We start from the raw sequence: 17,551 nt of genomic DNA on the forward strand, positions 1-17,551 counted from the left end.
CAGAAATTGCTTAAATGTTATTTACAGATAAATTAAAGGTAAAGGGTAAAGGGACCCCTGACCATTAGGTCCAGTCGTGGCCGACTCTGGGGTTGCAGCGCTCATCTCGCTTTATTAGCCGAGGGAGCCGGCGTACAGCTTCCGGGTCATGTGGCCAGCATGACTAAGCCGCTTCTGGCGAACCAGAGCAGTGCACGGAAACGCCATTTACCTTCCCACCAGAGGGGTACCTATTTATCTACTTGCACTTTGACGTGCTTTCGAACTGCTAGGTTGGCAGGAGCAGGGACTGACCAACGGGAGCTCACCCCGTCGCGGGGATTCGAACCGCCGACCTTCTGATCGGCAAGTCCTATGACCCATGTCTTAGATAGCTCTAAGGTATTGGGGGTCCAGTATATTCACAGTGTGTCCATTCATGTGACCGCCTTGCCCTTTTTCCTCCCGCTAGGCTGGGACATCTCTTCCCTGAACCTGGCGGACGCCATGCACCGGGCGCAAGTCCTTGACTGGGAGCTGCAAGAGCAGCTGCGCCCCTACATGGAGAACCTGAAGCCAAGGGCCTCCATTTACATCCCCAAGTTTATCGCGGACAACCAGGAGGAGAGAGCCGACAACGTCCTGACGGGAACCATAGCGGAGCAGGTGGGCGCTTGGGACTAGCGGGTGCGGGGCTCCCAGCTGCTGGCATTGCCCCTCGTGATGGATCCAGACCAACTGGGCTGTTCTGTGCGCAGGATAGCTCTGCAAAGCTCGGGTTTATTACAATGTCCTGGGTTCAATTTCTGCAGCGTCGCCTGGGAGAGAAACGCTGCCAATCCGTGTTTACCAAACAGGGTTTGATTTGGCCTAAAGCAGCGTTCTCAGATTTTAAACCAGTCGTTTATTCAGAAGCTTGAAGACTTGTCTTAGTTTCTAAGGGAGGAACCGCAGCTCAACTGTTCAACATCCCATAATGCTCCTGGGGAAAACTCCCTTGTCATAAACCCTGGATAGCTGCTGCCAGCCAGTGTATACAATACTGGCTTATGTGGACCTTTGGTCTGTAGGAGGCATTTTTTCCTATATTCCTACTTAAAACGACCCCTTTTATTGAAAACCACGAGAACTGCGTAGGTTTTGTAATAATAATAATAATAATAATAATAATAATAATAATAATAATAATAATTTTATTTATGCCCCGCCCTCCCCGGCCAAAACTGGGCTCAGAGCGGCTAACATCAGATCTATAACATCTTACCATAAAATCAAGCAATCAATTAAAATACATCCTAAAATGAAATCGGAATCAAAGTGAAATCTAATCAGATGGCAACCCACAAATTAGGGACGGGGACCTTAAATGCTTAGATTCCTAAAAAAATGAACGGTCCCATAGGGCAGTAATGGAGCACCTGCTTTGGATGTGATTTCTTCGAGTTCAGAAGTACCACTGGATCCATCCCCTTGCCTGAAATCCCAGCAAGTTGTGGCTGCCAGTCAGTGTGGGCAGCAGCTAGATGGACTTAGCTGGCTCCTCAAGCCATCCCAGGGATTCGTTCGCCATTTTGGGTTGGGAAATGACATTGTAGCAATCTCCCCCCCTCCTCCCCTTTACTTTACTCAATCTCCCCCCCTCCTCCCCTTTACTTTACTCAATCTCCCCCCCTCCTCCCCTTTACTTAGATGGCCCAGATCCGACAAGATATCCGGGACTTCAAGAATTCCAGCGGGGTAGACAAAGTGATTGTGCTCTGGACGGCAAACACAGAGTGCTTTTGCGACGCCCAGCCCGGTGTGAACGACACAGCCGACAACTTGCTCCAAGCCATCGAGGTCAGTTGCCCAAATACCTGCCTTCACCTTCCTCCTCTTTAATCTGCAGCGCCTCTTTTCCTGAGCCTTCTCCTTCAATTGTTGGTTGGTTTGTTTTTAAATGAATTGCAGGGTCCTTTTTCTGCAAAGCGAGTTCAAACTTCCCTTGGCTCCCAAACTTCCCTTGGCTCCTGAGCAAGCGAAGGGGCCATGGGAAAGGCAAGGGGGTCCATGGGAAACTAAGTTCTGCAAAGGAGTTGGCAGCCATTTTTGGGACGCCATTTCTCCAAATTGTGGTTGGGGGGACATATCTGTGGCCCTCCAGACCTTGCAGGACCCAGGCTTCCACGGCTGTTGCCATCATCATCTCTGACGGGGGGCTGATGCGAGTGCGAGTCCTGCAACCTCAAAAGGGCCACAGGTACTCACCTTCCCTGATCTGAGGATTTTTTCCCTCTCAGGAAAGGGAAGGTCTTTGCTAAAGAGCAGGGGTCGCCAACCTAAGATGCAACCCACGGAGGCCTTCTAACCGGTCCACGAGCCGCCCCCCAACTGAGCCGTCTGCTTGGCGAGTCGCGACGCGCTGCGCTAAACTGGTGCAGCGCAGGGACTCTCTTCCGCGGCTCTGGAAATTGCGCCTGCATGTGTCTGTGCCGCCGGAAATCGCTTCTGCGCACGCCCAGATGCCGAAAATCGCTTCTGCGCAGGTGCGATTTTCGGCATCTGGGCATGCGCAGACGCGATTTCCAATGTCTCCCTGCGCCGGCCCGGCCCACAGAGGATCTCCATGGGACTGATCTGGCCCATGCCTCGTAAGCCTTGCCGACCCCTGCTAAAGAGAAACACTCGCCCGACTCTCATATAAAGGGATGCTTGCAAAAACCCAAATGAGTCTCTGCAGGACAGAACCCAGCAAGTTCCTAGTCCCTGGGGTGTATGGTTTTAGGGAGAGGGGATCTAGGGTCATTTAGCCCAACCCCCTGCAATACAGGAATTTTTTGCCCAACCTGAGACTCGAACCCACAACCCTTCGATTGAGAGTGAGGGATCTTGCTGGCTGCCGAGAGTTGGGATCTAGAGGCCCTCCCCAGTGAGTTTTTGTGGTTGGGGGGCGTGCCTGGCTGGGAGAGGTGCCGCCCAAGACATCTTCTGCCTTGCCGCCCATCAAACTCCCCCTTTTCTCTTGCTTTTTTTGGGGGTCCAGTGCGGCCTGGACGTCTCCCCCTCCACCCTCTTTGCCGTCGCCAGCATCTTGGAGGGGTGCAGCTACATCAACGGCTCCCCCCAGAACACCTTTCTGCCGGGGGTCATCCAATTGGCGATCCAACGCTGCGTCTTCATCGCCGGCGATGACTTCAAGTCTGGTCAGACGAAGATGAAGTCGGTCCTGGTGGATTTCCTCATCAGCTCTGGGATTAAGGTGAGCCGCTTAACCCAAAAGGTCCTAAGAAAACTTCCCCAACCATTCTCTTTTTGTTGGGATGCTGTCTTCTTTCCAATAGGGGAAACGTTGCGCGTACAGTGGTGCCCCGCAAGACGAACGCCTCGCAAGACGGAAAACCCGCTAGACGAAAGGGTTTTCCGTTTTGTAGGTGCTTTGCAAAACGAATTTCCCTATGGGCTTGCTTCGCAAGACGAAAATGTCTTGCGAGTTCCTGCGGGGTTTTTTCCCCTCCCCCCCTTTTTCCTAAGCCGCTTATCAGCTGATCCGCTAAGCCGCTTAACAGCTGATCCCCTAAGCCGCTTTTTAGCTGATCGGCTAAGCCGCTTATCAGCTGATCGGCTAAGCCGCTTATCAGCTAATCCGCTAAGCCGCTAATAGCGCTAATCCGCTAAGCTGCTAATGGGCTTGCTTCGCAAGACGAAAAAACCGCAAGATGAAGAGACTCGCGGAACCGATTCTTTTCGTCTTGCGAGGCACCAATGTACTTGGAACTAGCAAAACCGATGGATATAATAATGAGGAAATCCAAAACCATGGTTTTGAAGCAATGGGAGTTCTTAAATGATTACCATATTTTTTGCTCTATAAGACACACCAGACCACAAGACGCACCTAGTTTTTGGAGGAGGAAAACAAGGGAAAAAATATTCTGAATCTCAGAAGCCAGAACAGCAAGAGGGATCGTTGCACAGTGAAAGCAGCAATCCCTCTTGCTGTTCTGGCTTCTGGGATAGCTGTGCAGCCTGCATTCGCTCCATAAGACGCACACACATTCCCCCTTACTTTTTAGGAGGGGAAAAGTGAGTCTTATAGAGCAAAAAATACGGTATTTACAAAACCAGGGCTCGACTACAAAAACCTGGTTGTGTTTAGAATAATCTTGTGTGTAATATAAAAAACACAAAGTGAGACATGAAGGAAATCCAAAGGGAAAATATGAAGAACGAACGGATTATAAAAAACGCGTGAGGCAAACGATGGAAGTCTTTGAAAAACAACAACACTTTTTAAGGTAGATAAGGACAAGATGAAATTATGCAATTGAATATAAATATAGATGGGAAACGGCTATGTCTAGTGAACGCTTATCTACTTTTAAAAATTTTCACCTATGATTCTTTTCTTTTACTTCTTTATTTTTTCTTTGTTATTTTTTTAATTTCCCCCCGATATCTTTCCTTTCATTTCACTCCTTTATTATGAACAGCATTTTTTAGAGGTATAAATAACTGTAAATATGAAAAGAGGCAAAGTATTCTGTATTTTTTTCCCCTTGGCTATATGTATTTTCTTTTTTCTTTGTATTTTCTTTTGTTGTAAATATGTATGTTTTCTAATTTGTACATAATAATAATAATAATAATAATAATAATAATAATAATGTCCTAAGGAAACGTCGAAACCATTCCTTGCTCCAACTGCTATTGCCTCTGGACCCCCCTATCGCTGGCATGTCGCCCCCAAAACGTTGCCCAGAAGTGACTCTTGATACAGAAACGAGAGCAGTAGGCAGATCTGTCCATAGGAGTCTCTGCTAACCCCTAGCTTGACCCCTGGGGCAGCCAAACCGGCTCAACTGGTTCCAAACCGGACTCTCGAACCAGGAGAAGGTAGCTGTTAGGTGTCTGCTCTGCAACAGTCCCACTTTGCTATTTAATCGAGCTGTTTTCTGAGGCCTAGCAACTTTGTGTCATTTTAGTAATATGAATAGTAATAATTTTATCATTTAAATACCGCCCAGCGGACTGCCGTAATCACTCTGGGCGGATGCCAGCAAAACATTAAAAACGTGATAAAACATCAGTAGTTAAAAAATTCCCCAAACAGGGCTGCCTTCAGATGTCTCCTAAAAGTCAGGTAGTTGTTTATTTGCTTGACATCTGCCGGGAGGGCGTTCCACAGGGCGGGCACCACCACCGAGAAGGCCCTCTGCCTGGTTCCCTGCAACCTCGCTTCTTGCAGGGAGGGAACCGCCAGAAGACCCTCAGAGCTGGAGCTCAGGGTCCGGGCTGGACAGTAGGGGTGGAGATGCTCCTTCAGGGATACTGGGCCATTTAGGGCTTTCAAGGTCAGCACCAACACTTTGAATTGTGCTCAGAAACGTACTGGGAGCCAGTGTAGGTCTTTCAAGACCGGTGTTATGTGGTCTCAGCGGTTGCACCCAGTCCCCAGTCTAGCTGCCGCATTTTGGATTAGTTGTAGTTTCTGGGTCACCTTCAAAGGTAGCCCCACATAGAGCGCATTGCAGTAATCCAAGCGAGAGATAACTAGAGCATGCACCACTCTGGTGAGACAGTCTGCGGGCAGGGAGGGTCTCATCCTGCGTACCATACTAGGAGCCAGTGAAGGTCTTTTAGGACCGGTGCTATATGTTCCCAGTCACAAGTCTGGATTAGCTGCCGTTTCCGAGTCGCCTTCAAAGTGAGCCCCACGTGGAGCGCATGGCAGTAGTCCAAGCGGGAGATAACCAGAGCATGGACCGCTGTGGTGAAACCATGCGCAGGCAGGGAGGGTCTCCGATGGAGCTGATGGACACAGAATAAACCTGCACCCCCACGGACAGCTGTGAGTCCAAAATGACCCCCAGGCTGCGCACCTGGTCCTTCAGGGGCACAGTCACCTCATTTGGGACCAGGGAGTCCCCTATGCCAACCCTCTCATTGCTGCCCCCCTCTCTCTCTGGTTCCAGCCCGTCTCCATCGTCAGCTACAACCACCTTGGCAACAACGACGGGAAGAACCTCTCTGCCCCTGCCCAGTTTCGCTCCAAGGAGATTTCAAAGAGCAACGTCGTGGACGACATGGTACAGTCGAATCCCATTCTCTACGGGCCCGGCGAGAGACCAGACCATTGTGTGAGTATGGGCAGAGGCTTGCCTGGATGCTGCAAGGAAAATAATAATAATAATAATAATAATAATAATAATAATAATAATAATAATAAATTATTTATATCCCGCCCATCTGGCTGAGTTTCCCCAGCCTCTCTGGGTGGCTCCCAATCGAGTGTTAAAAACAATATTAAATATTAAATTAAATTAAATATTAAAAACTCCCCCAAACAGGGCTGCCTTCAGGTGTCTTCTAAAGATAGGATAGCTGCTTATTTCCTTCACATCTGAAGGGAGGGCGTTCCACAGGGCGGGCGCCACTACCAAGAAGGCCCTCTGCCTGGTTCCCTGTAACCTTACTTCTCGCAATGAGGGAACTGCCAGAAGGCCCTCAGCGCTGGATCTCAGTGTCCGGGCTGAACGATGGGGGTGGAGATGCTCCTTCGAGGTTACTGGGCCGTTTGGGGCTTTAAAGGTCAGCACCAACACTTTGAATTGTGCTCAGAAACGTACTGGGAGCCAATGCAGATCTCTCAGGACCGGTGTTATGTGGTCCTGGCAGCCACTCCCAGTCATCAGTCTAGCTGCCGCATTCTGGATTAATTGCAGTTTCCGGGTCACCTTCAAAGGTAGCCCCACGTAGAGCGCATGGCAGTAGTCCAAGCGGGAGATAACTAGAGCATGCACCACTCTGGCGAGACAGTCCGCGGGCAGGTAGGGTCTCATCCTGCGTACCAGAAGGAGCTGGTAGACAGCTGCCCTGGACACAGAACTAACTTTTGCCTCCATGGACAGCTGTGAGTCCAAAATGACTCCCAGGCTGCGCACCTGGTCCTTCAGGGGCACAGTTACCCCATTCAGAACCATGATTGTTTCCCCTGTTTCCTCACCAGCGCCTATTCCCTTCCTCTCCCCGGACAGGTGGTGATCAAATATGTCCCCTACGTTGGCGACAGCAAGCGGGCTCTGGATGAATATACCTCTGAGATTGCAATGGGCGGCACGAGCACCATAGTCATTCACAACGTCTGCGAGGTGCGTGAGGAATGGCGCCGGGAGCAGATGAGGAAGTGGGGAGTGTTGTTCCCTACTCCAAGTCCCCACTTGGACGAAGAGAGCTAGAAAATGAGCGGCTAAGATTCACAGGCTATGAAGGACTTGCTCGCAAATTTTATCGACAGCTGCACGAATCACCGTATTTTTCGCTCTATAAGACGCACCAGACCACAAGATGCACCTAGTTTTTGGAGGAGGAAAACAAGAAAAAAAAAAACCATTCTGAATCTCAGAAGCCAGAACAGCAAGAGGGATCGCTGCGCAGCGAAAGCAGCAATCCCTCTTGCTGTTCTGGCTTCTGGGATAGCTGCGCAGCCTGCATTCGCTCCATAAGACACACACACATTTCCCCTTACTTTTTAGGAGGGAAAAAGTGAGTCTTATAGAGCAAAAAATACAGTATTATATCTAGGAAGTGGAAGGGGCAAGCAAAATAGGGAGGATTGGTATATATATAGAGGTGTGGGATATAATATTGATGATAACATGTGCGGTTAAGGCAGCCTTTCTCAACCTGTGGGTGCCCAGATGTTGTTGGACTACAACTCCCATCCTCCCTGAGCTATGGCCTTGGTAGCTAGGGGCGATGGGAGTTGTAGTTCAACAACATCTGGGGACCCACAGGCTGAGAAAGAAAGGCTGCGTTAAGGCAAGGCGGGAAATACACAGGGTAAATGATTTGGAGGAGATGTGGAAGGTGTTTGTGGAACTTGGACTGTTAAAACGGAAAGGGGTCAAACCATTGCAAGAGGTGTTGAAATTTTGGGAGGTTGGATAGTTACAATGGAATGGTCTTTATTTATGATTATTACTTTGTCAAAATAGGGACCCGGGTGACCACAGAGCCTAGGGCTTGCTGATCAGAAGGTCGGCGGTTCGAATCCCTACGACGGGGTGAGCTCCCGTTGCTCGGTCCCAGCTCCTGCCAACCTAGCAGTTCGAAAGCACCTCAAAGTGCAAGTAGATAAATAGGTACCACTTCAGTGGGAAGGTAAACGGCATTTCCATGCGCTGCTCTGGTTTGCCAGAAGTGGCTTAGTCCTGCTGGCCACATGGCCCGGAAGCTGTACGCCGGCTCCCTTGGCCAATAAAGTGAGATGAGCGCCGCAACCCCAGAGTCGGTCAGGACTGGACCTAATGGTCAGGGGTCCCTTTACCTTTACCTTATTTTGTCAAAGTAATAAAATATTGGGGGGAGGGGAGAAATAATGAGTGGCTATTTTCAAGCTGGGGAGACAGGTCCGTGTTATCGCGTCCGAGGGGGACGGTTTGGAACAACATGGCAATTCCTTCCTGCTGCTCCTATCTCTGTAGGATTCCTTACTGGCCAGCCCTATAATCTTGGATTTGGTGATCCTGGCTGAGCTCTGCGAACGGATCCGAGTGACTGTCGAGGGTGACTCGGAGCCTGAGCCGCTTCACAGCATCTTGTCCCTCCTGGGTTTCCTCTGCAAGGCTCCCCTCGTTCCCGAAGGAGCGCCGGTGGTCAATGCTTTCTTTCGCCAAAGGGCCGCCATCGAGAACCTGTTCAGGTAATCGCAGGAAACTGGGTGGTAGCCGGCCTTGGTCCTCCTTTTGAGGAGACCCATCAAACTGAGCAGGCGTAACTAACTTGGATCCGTTCATTGTCAGGGGGTTTGCTCTGAGAGGGACGCGGTTTGGTCTAGGGTATCAGGACGTGGCTTTAAGTAACCATAGCAAGCTAGCTATCTTCCTATATAAATATAAACGTAAGCGTGTCATCACGCTGCAGTCTGCATAGCTGCCAATGGAAGTGTGTGCATTTGTGCACATAAACACACACACACATTTACTGTGGACCATGGTTTATATTTGCCCCCTCCCAAAAACGTTTTGTTGTGTTTCAAAGCACACACACACGCAATTTGCCATTTTGAGATCCTTTTCCAGCTTTAAACATATTGTTACTGACCTCTCATTTGAGTCCTCCCCCGTGAAGCCTTTTATATATATAATAAACTAATTGTTATTATTTTTAAAGCTTGGAAAACGAATATACAGGGCCGCCCAGGCCTAAGAGTCCACATCACTGAGGCAGTGCTGACAGAATAGCCCATACTGAGCTTTAGAACAGAGACCCAGTTTCAGTATCACAAAGGCCTCATAATTCCTGGTCCAAGGCCTGGAAACGATGCCTTATGAGGAACGGCTAAGGGAGCTGGGCATGTTTAGCCTGGAGAAGAGGAGGTGAAGGGGTGATATGATAGCCATGTTCAAATATATAAAAGGATGTCACAGAGGAGGGAGAAAGGTTGTTTTCTGCTGCTCCAGAGAAGCGGACACGGAGCAATGGATCCAAACTACAAGAAAGAAGATTCCACCTAAACATTAGGAAGAACTTCCTGACAGTAAGAGCTGTTTGACAGTGGAATTTGCTGCCAAGGAGTGTGGTGGAGTCTCCTTCTTTGGAGGTCTTTAAGCAGAGGCTGGACAACCATATGTCAGGAGTGCTCTGATGGTGTTTCCTGCTTGGCAGGGGGTTGGACTCGATGGCCCTTGGGGTCTCTTCCAACTCTATGATTCTATGATTCCTTTTCCTTCCTTCCAAACACATCTTCCGGAGGCTTAGCCCCCAAACCCGTTGGTTGTGTCTGAGGCTATTCCAGGTTACTCCAGGTGCAAACCAGCCCCAAATCTGGACCTTTAAAATAAATAAACCTCCCAAATATTATATCTATATGTCACCCATTTGACAGGGTTTCCCCAAGCCACTCTGAGCGGCTGCCGACAAAATACTGAAAACGCAACAGAACCTCAACCGTTAAAAAAACTTCCCTGAAAAGGTCTGCCCATTTTGGCGATGCTCTGGTAACCATGGAAACCTCCTCCCTGTATCTTTTAACTCTCACCCCCCTCCAAAGGGATGAGTTGCACCAGTAACCATGGCAACCCTGGGCCTAGCGAAACCCTCATTGATTGGGGTCTCCATGGTAACCCTGTGGGGTGAGATGGAAAATAGGGTCTGTTCCTGGCACTAGGGAGATGCTGCCAGTCAGGGTAAGGCAATACTGAACTGTATTGCTCACTGGTCTGCGCTGTCCGATTTGTTGTTGTTGAGTCGTTTAGTCATGTCCGACTCTTCATGACCCCCTGGACCAGAGCACACCAGGCACTCCAGTCTTCCACTGCCTCCCGCAATTTGGTCAAACTCATGCTGGTAGCTTCAAGAACACTGTCCCACCATCTCGTCCTCCGTCGTCCCCTTCTCCTTGTGGCCTCCATCTTTCCCAACATCAGGGTCTATTCCAGGGAGTCTTCTCTTCTCATGAGGTGGCCAAAGTCTTGGAGCCTCAGCTTCAGGATCTGTCCTTCCAGTGAGCACTCTTGGCTGATTTCCTTAAGAATGGAGAGGTTTGATCTTCTTGCAGTCCATGGGACTCTCAAGAGTCTCCTCCAGCACCAGAATTCAAAAGCATCCATTCTTCGGCGATCAGCCTTCCTTAGGGTCCAGCTCTCACTTCCATACATCACTACTGGGAAAACCATAGCTTTAACTATACGGACCTTTGTCGGCAAGGTGGTGCCTCTGCTTTTTAAGATGCTGTCTAGGTTTGCCATTGCCTTTCTCCCAAGGAGCAGGCGTCTTTTAATTTCGTGGCTGCTGTCACCATCTGCAGTGATCATGGAGCCCAAGAAAGTAAAATCTCTCACTGCCTCCATTTCTTCCCCTTCTGTTTGCCAGGAGGTGATGGGCCCAGTGGCCATGATCTTTGTTTTTTCCCCGTCCAATTTAAACAAGTGCTTCAATCAGAACCAGGAGGACTGGAATCTTAGCTTATTTTAAACGCTTTGCGTGTAGAAGGTCCCAGGCTCCCTGGATAGCCACGGCTGCCAGTCCGTGCTGGCAGTAAGCTCAGCGTAAGCTCACTATAAAAGCAGCACCCTGTGTTCCCTATCCGAATCAGCCACGAGGAGTAGAAACTCACCTTGTTTTTAGGAATACAGCGGTACCTTGGTTCTTAAACGCCTTGGTGCTCAAACAACTTGGAACCCAAACACTGCAAAGCCAGAAGTAAGTGTTCCGGTTTGCGAACTTTTTTTCGGAAGCCGAACGTGCTCCATTTTGAGTGTGACACTTCCTATTTGAGTGCTACGGTGAGGTCTGTCTGTTTTTGCTATTTATTTTGCGTTTTTGTGGCTCTTTTTTGTTTTGGTTTTGGGACTGCGCGGAACTGTTACCGATTGATTGTGTGACTGCAGTACATTGTATATTGCTTTCATTTTATGGACCAGTGGTCTCGTTAGATAGTAAAATTCATGTTAAATGGCATTTTTAGGGGGTTGTTTTTAAAGGTCTGGAATAGATTAATCTGTTATATTATTATTGTTGTTGTTGTTGTTGTTGTGGTTGTTATTATACAGTGGTACCTTGGGTTAAGTACTTAATTTGTTCCAGAGGTCCATTCTTAACCTGAAACTGTTCTTAACCTGAAGCACCACTTTAGCTAATGGGGCCTCCCGTTGCTGCCGTACCTCCGGAGCACGATTTCTGTTCTTATCCTGAAGCAAAGTTCTTAACCTGAAGCACTATTTCTGGATTAGCGGAGTGTGTAACCTGAATCATATGTAATGTGTAACCTGAATCATATGTAATCATATGTAAGCGTATGTAACCCGAGGTACCACTGTAGTAGTAGTAGTAGTAGTAGTAGTAGTATAATAATAATAATAATAATAATAATAATAATAATAATAATAATATTTTATTTATATACCGTCCTCCCCAGCCGAAGCCGGGCTCAGAGCAGCTAACAACAATAAAAGTAACACAGCATTCTAAAATCAATTCAAAATCAAATTAATGGCAACCATTGGGCTAGAGTTCTATGAGGATATTGCATTGATTTCTATGGGTAAGCACGCTTTGGTTTTGGAGCGGACTTCTGGAACGGATTAAGCTTGAGAACCAAAGTACCACTGTAAATGAGTTCAGGATTAGGGAGATACATCTTTACCTCTCCTTGCACGGAAGATGCTCCGAGTGCGTAACTCTGCTTTTTCTCGCCCTACAGAGCCTGCGTGGGCCTCCCCCCACAGAACCACATGCAGTTGGAGCACAAGACCCGGAGGACGTGGCCCCGCGCCAAGCAGGCCCCCCTGACGCCTGAACCCCCGGCGGCTTGGCCGGCCGCCCCCAAGAAGGCCGCCCCCCACGTGAACGGATTTGTGCGGTCGGCAGAGAGCAACGGGCACCAGCCTCCCGCAAGCCACCTCCTCGGTTTGCAAAACTAGGCTGGCACACCGAATCGTGGCCAAGCCACACAGCTTGGTTAGTTTTTTTGTGGGGGGCAGTGGGAACGATTCTTCTCTTTCCAACTAAAATTCAGAAGCTGCGGGTGTTTCGGGATGTCTGTTTTTTAGTTTGAAACAATAAAGACTTAGCTAAGAGTCGTTCTGGTAGTTTTTGTGTGAAGGGTTTGCTGGAATAATAATAATAATATTTGGGTAAAGGGTAAAGGGGACCCCTGACCATTAGGTCCAGTCATGGCCAACTCTGGGGTTGCGGCGTTCATCTCGCTTTACTGGCCGAGGGAGCCGGCGTACAGCTTCCGGGTCATGTGGCTAACATGACTGAGCCGCTTCTGGAGAACCAGAGCAGGGCACAGAAACGCCGTTTACCTTCCCGCCGGAGCGGGACCTATCTATCTACTTGCACTTTGACGTGCTTTCGAACTGCTAGGTTGGCAGGAGCAGGGACCGAGCAACGGGAGCTCACCCAGTCGCGGGGATTCGAACTGCCAACCTTCTGATTGGCAAGTCCTAGGCTCTGTGGTTTAACCCACAGCGCCACCCTCTTTAATTCCCCAACACCCCCCTTGCCAAACTGGCTGTGTTTGAAACGAATAAAGGAGGATAGAAATTGCACTGTTCGTGGGTCAGAGTCCCTGCTTGGCATGTAGAAGGCTGCAGGGTCCGTTCCTGTGTGAGGCTGATAATGCGGAATGTATGAGTGCTTTGTTTGCATTCATGAGGACTGCAGCCTTAGCTTATTTTTTAAGCAGAGGGCAATAGTTTAGCAGCAGAGGCTGAAGTTCTGCGGCTCAGCAGTCAGAGCAGCTGCTTGGCTTGCAGAAGGTCCGTGCTGGTCCCGGGGGGGGGGGGGTTTACCATGAGGCGTGGTCAGAGTCCGGCCCTGGGTCAAGGGTCTGGAGACTGTCCACCAGGGGCGAAGCGGGGTACAAGGCAAGGAGTCGGGTGAGGTCAGGAACTCTGGAAGAGCAGGACAGGGTGCTGGCAGGAACAGGTTTCCAGCGACGTTGCTCCCGCAACCTGGGACTGGGCTAACTGGCCTTTATCTCCTCCAAGGCATAGGGCGGCCCCGGTCCACAGGTGACTCGCCTCTCCTGGCCTGGAGGCAAGCCCTCCTCTTGCAGGAACTTAGTTCCCTCCGCCTCTCTGCCCTGAGCCTCTGCAGCTCAGGAGACGCTGGAGGGTTAGCGGACCCAGAGGCAACCTCAGCTTCCTTTGACGGTGGAGCACCTGCAGGCAATGGGCCCTCCATCACCTCCGGAGCCAGAGAAGACTCAGCTGACGCCTGCACCTGAGGATCCAGCACAGGTGAGGACCCTTCAAGCTCATGCCCCAGCCCCGGCTCAGCTGGTTCTGGAGGCGGGGAATCCTGTGCAGGCTGGGATCCCTCCAGTTCAGCCTCTGAATCGGATACCCAGGCCATCACATCAAGACTGCTTCGGGGAGGTAGGAAGCTTTGATTTCATCAACTTGCTTCCCATGGAAAAATAGCTGCTCTGCTCATTAGGCCTGGCACTCGGCCAAGTCTGTGCAGATCGACCTTTTTTTGCTAAGGGAGAGCTAACTCCAGTGTGATTTACGACTGGGTGGAAGGCAGCTTCCGGAGTTTAAATCTACATTTCACGCGGGATCATGAGGACTAGTGCCTTGGTATGTCTTTACAGTAGGGGTCATAGCTGAGCAGTGCATCGCATGCCCTGCCTGCGCAAGGCCCTAGCTTGCTGGCAGTCACCGTGGAACTGCAGAGCTGGGACCCTGCCCTCGCGAACAAGACTGAACTACCGTATTTTCCGCTCCGTAAGACGCACCTAGTTTTTAGAGAAGGAAAACAAGAAAACAAATATTCTGAACGAAGTGGATGTATGATTTTTGTGGCTCATGCTGTGGCCACAGACGTGATTTGATGGTGAATTTGGGGTGACCCAATGCAAAAATCCTGAGGATCCATGGGCTTTTACCTCCTCCTCCCAGGCAGCCTCCTTTATCGCTAGCCTCCCTTATCTCCCTCCCGATCGCTTGCCAATCAGCTGCTTTCTTTCAACACCCCCTTCCCTCTTGTTTGCCTTAGTGTCTTTTCCTTAGCTGGAGCAGTTTTTTGCTCCTCCTTTTCTTCTAACTTCTCTACTCATTGCTTTAGTCTTCCTGTCTCCTCTCCTTGCAAGTTTGCTGTCTTTACCTCCCCGCTCCCAGGCAGCCTCCTTTACTGTGTCCCTTATCTTCCTCCCGATTGCTTGCCAATCAGCGGCTTTGTTTCAACACCCACTTCCCTCTTTTTTTAAAAAAAGCATAATCCGCTTTTTGCCCCTGGGCAATTCGGCTCCAGGGACCACGCATTCGCTCCATAAGATCCACAGACATTTTCCCTTACTTTTTAGGAAGAAAAAGGTGCGTCTTATGGAGCGAAAAATACAGTATACAGGTATATGCAAGTAGTCTCTCTTCCCATGTAGCAACCATTGCTAAGGCCACAGTGTGTTTGTGGCAGGTGGGAAAAAAACTGCACCTGTTGAACTACCAGGCTACTACAAAGCTAAACTTAAAGGGGCGAGTAGCCCTCTCTTACCTGGGGGCTGTCTGCATGTGAGCACCCAGTGAAATTGGGTGTGGGGAATCTGGAGGGGTGCTGTTTGGGGGACGGGAATCCGGTGGGAACCCCCCAAAAATGTATCTAAATGAAACATCAATCCTGGATTTTTTTGGGGGGGTGTAGACTAGATGACCGCTGGTGTTCCCTTACCAACTCTGTAGACCCTTGCTTTGCGAAAAGAACACACACAATTCCCCTCCATTGTTTTTTCTTTAAAAAATCCAAGTTAACATTTATTGATGCAAGGTTTTCTATTATTTTTTCCCTCCTTGTCGGCGACTTTTTTAAAAAAACTGCAGCGGCTTTCCAAAAAATGGTAAGTTCTATTTACAACGTCGAAAGAAACCACCCAGGTTTTGGGGGGCGAGGCAAGGAATTTCTACCCCATCCCAAAGATACCCCCCCTTTGCAATAATAATAATTAATAATAAGGTAACGTCAACCAGCCCGGGTGAATCTTGCTCTCGTTGCCCACCACCCGTTCTGAATTCAATTCTTTTTACAAATTGCATGAGGTTCCGTAGCAAAACCAGAATGTTTTAAAAAATATAAAGTTTAAACGGAAGGGGAGAGCGGGTTATCTGGCAGGCTTCCCCCATTTTGCATACAGAATCGTTGATCTGGAAAGGACCATGAAATCACCTTTTATCAAAAGTTTAGGAGCAATTTAGTGGCAGTGAACGTGCATTAAAAAATAATAATGCCACTGGGGATTTATATAGGAAGGGAAAGGAATGATTTTTCCAGCCTCTGAGCGACCTCATGCCAGTTCTGGGGCGGAGCCAAAGGCTAAATGTGGGCGGAGCAACTGTTTATATGGACACCCCCCCTTTTCTTAAAGGCCCACAACTACCACTCCTCTAGTCCAGCATTCTTCAAAAAAAAAAAAAATGGGGGGGGGGGGGGCATCCCCAGATGCAGCTGGACCACAACTCCCATCATTCCTGGCCACTGGCGCTGATGGGATTTGTAGTCCAATGACATCTTTGCAGGGTGGAGGAATCGAGGTTGATGATCGCTGCTCTTGGCTGACAGAAACGGGTGGGAGTTTTAATAAATTGGGACGCAGAGAGGTAAATAAAAAACCCTGCAAAAGAGCGCCGCCCTGCTGGCCGCTACAGGAATTTCAAGCCAGCTTTAAAAAAATAATCCAAGATTATTTTTTGGGGGGGGGGGTGAGAAGAGAGGGAAGGGGAAAAATGTGGGGATTCCCTCACACCAACGACGAATCGTCTTGCAAAACCAAAAACCACAAACATTTAAAAGAAGCAAGGCCGGCACTGAACCAGTATTAAATTGGGGTTTGGCGTGGGTTTCTTGACCAGAGGCTACTCCCCCCCCCTGGGGGCTGGAGGCAAAAGTGGGCAGGGCCACGGATGCGAATTGCGCCTCTGTACACAGGCCATATTTCGATATGCACGAAACCCTCTCATCTTCCATCGGGGAGGCGGTCCGAGTTCGAGGGTGCCAGGAGAAAACACTTGAGGGAGGTGCAAAAGCAGGGTTCCCTCGAGCCGGCCCCCCCACAAGCGCTGCCCCTCTTCCGCCCCACTTACAAACCATGCCCCCAACTCAAGTCCCCAATACAGAATCCAGCCCCTACGCCGCCCCTCTCCCCGAAAGACAATCCCACTCTGCAGCATTTTTTTTTGGGGGGGGGGTTGCCCAGCACCACCCCCAAGAATCCCAGGTGCTCCTGGTGTCTTTGAGGGGCTGTAATGTCCGAAAAAAGCCGGGAGGTGGGGAGAACAAGGGAGTCCAGCCTGCCCCATTGTAAGTCCCCCATGGAGAGCGTCTGAGAGATCGGGGCGACCAAAGTCGATCTATAAATCTGTTTGGATCAGCAGTTCCGAGTTGGGATAAAGGACCTCCCTGTCTTGTCCCCACGGCGGTCAGTCCAGGTCGTATCAAAGGAGGCCGATGCTAGGGAAATGTCACTGGAGTGTTTGGGGACCAGTGGCGTTGGTTCATAGCGAGAGAAAAGGGGGGGCAGCTGCCCCCGGGGTCACAACTCGGACAGCTGCCCCTGTTTCCAGTATGAGATGGTGTCGTCGGCGTTGGGAGTGGCCGGTCCGGTCCTGCCTGGCCACGGGGCACCCCGGCCCCCACGCGGACCCCGGGACCCGCGGGAACCTCGTCCCCGCCGCGGGCGTCGCTCAACGCAGGACCTGGCGCTTTCGCTCTGGAACGGGTTGACGAATCCGGCGCCCATCTCGCCGTCGTTCCGCGGGGTGCCGGGAGGGTTGCTCAAAGGCGGCAGGCTGCTGGGAGAAGCCTTGAGAACCGGGAATGAGAAAAGGGGGGTGGAGAGCCAGTTAATTCCATTCATCATAAAATTGTAAAGGGACCCCTGACCGTTAGGTCCGGTCGCGGACGACTCTGGGGTTGCGGCGCTCATCTCACTTTATTGGCCGAGGGAGCCGGCGTACAGCTTCCGGGTCATGTGGCCAGCAGGACTAAGCCGCTTCTGGCGAACCAGAGCAGCGCACGGAAACGCCGTTTACCTTCCCGCCAGAGTGGTACCTATTTATCTACTTGCACTTTGACGTGCTTTCGAACTGCTAGG

At 50.1% G+C, this 17,551-nt stretch overlaps 2 protein-coding genes across 2 annotated transcripts in view; one reads left to right on the plus strand and one right to left on the minus strand.

The window, feature by feature from the left end:
• ISYNA1 (inositol-3-phosphate synthase 1) overlaps positions 1-12,536 on the plus strand; it is a 17,320-nt gene extending 4,784 nt beyond the window's left edge. The window contains exons 5-11 of the mRNA XM_083720462.1: positions 452-645; positions 1,669-1,818; positions 3,002-3,217; positions 5,931-6,095; positions 6,993-7,106; positions 8,442-8,659; positions 12,161-12,536. Of these exons, the coding sequence (XP_083576588.1) occupies positions 452-645; positions 1,669-1,818; positions 3,002-3,217; positions 5,931-6,095; positions 6,993-7,106; positions 8,442-8,659; positions 12,161-12,380 (1,277 nt within the window). The 3' untranslated portion in view covers positions 12,381-12,536. The remainder of the gene's footprint in view (positions 1-451; positions 646-1,668; positions 1,819-3,001; positions 3,218-5,930; positions 6,096-6,992; positions 7,107-8,441; positions 8,660-12,160) is intronic.
• A 2,650-nt stretch (positions 12,537-15,186) lies between these two features.
• The window catches only part of SSBP4 (single stranded DNA binding protein 4), a 42,164-nt gene continuing 39,799 nt past the window's right edge, over positions 15,187-17,551 (minus strand). Inside the window, exon 17 of the mRNA XM_083720572.1 lies at positions 15,187-17,260. Within this exon, the coding sequence (XP_083576698.1) occupies positions 16,991-17,260 (270 nt within the window). The 3' untranslated portion in view covers positions 15,187-16,990. The remainder of the gene's footprint in view (positions 17,261-17,551) is intronic.

The sequence above is a fragment of the Podarcis gaigeae genome (assembly GCF_964106915.1).
Source record: "Podarcis gaigeae genome assembly, chromosome: 18".
Taxonomy (NCBI): domain Eukaryota; kingdom Metazoa; phylum Chordata; class Lepidosauria; order Squamata; family Lacertidae; genus Podarcis; species Podarcis gaigeae.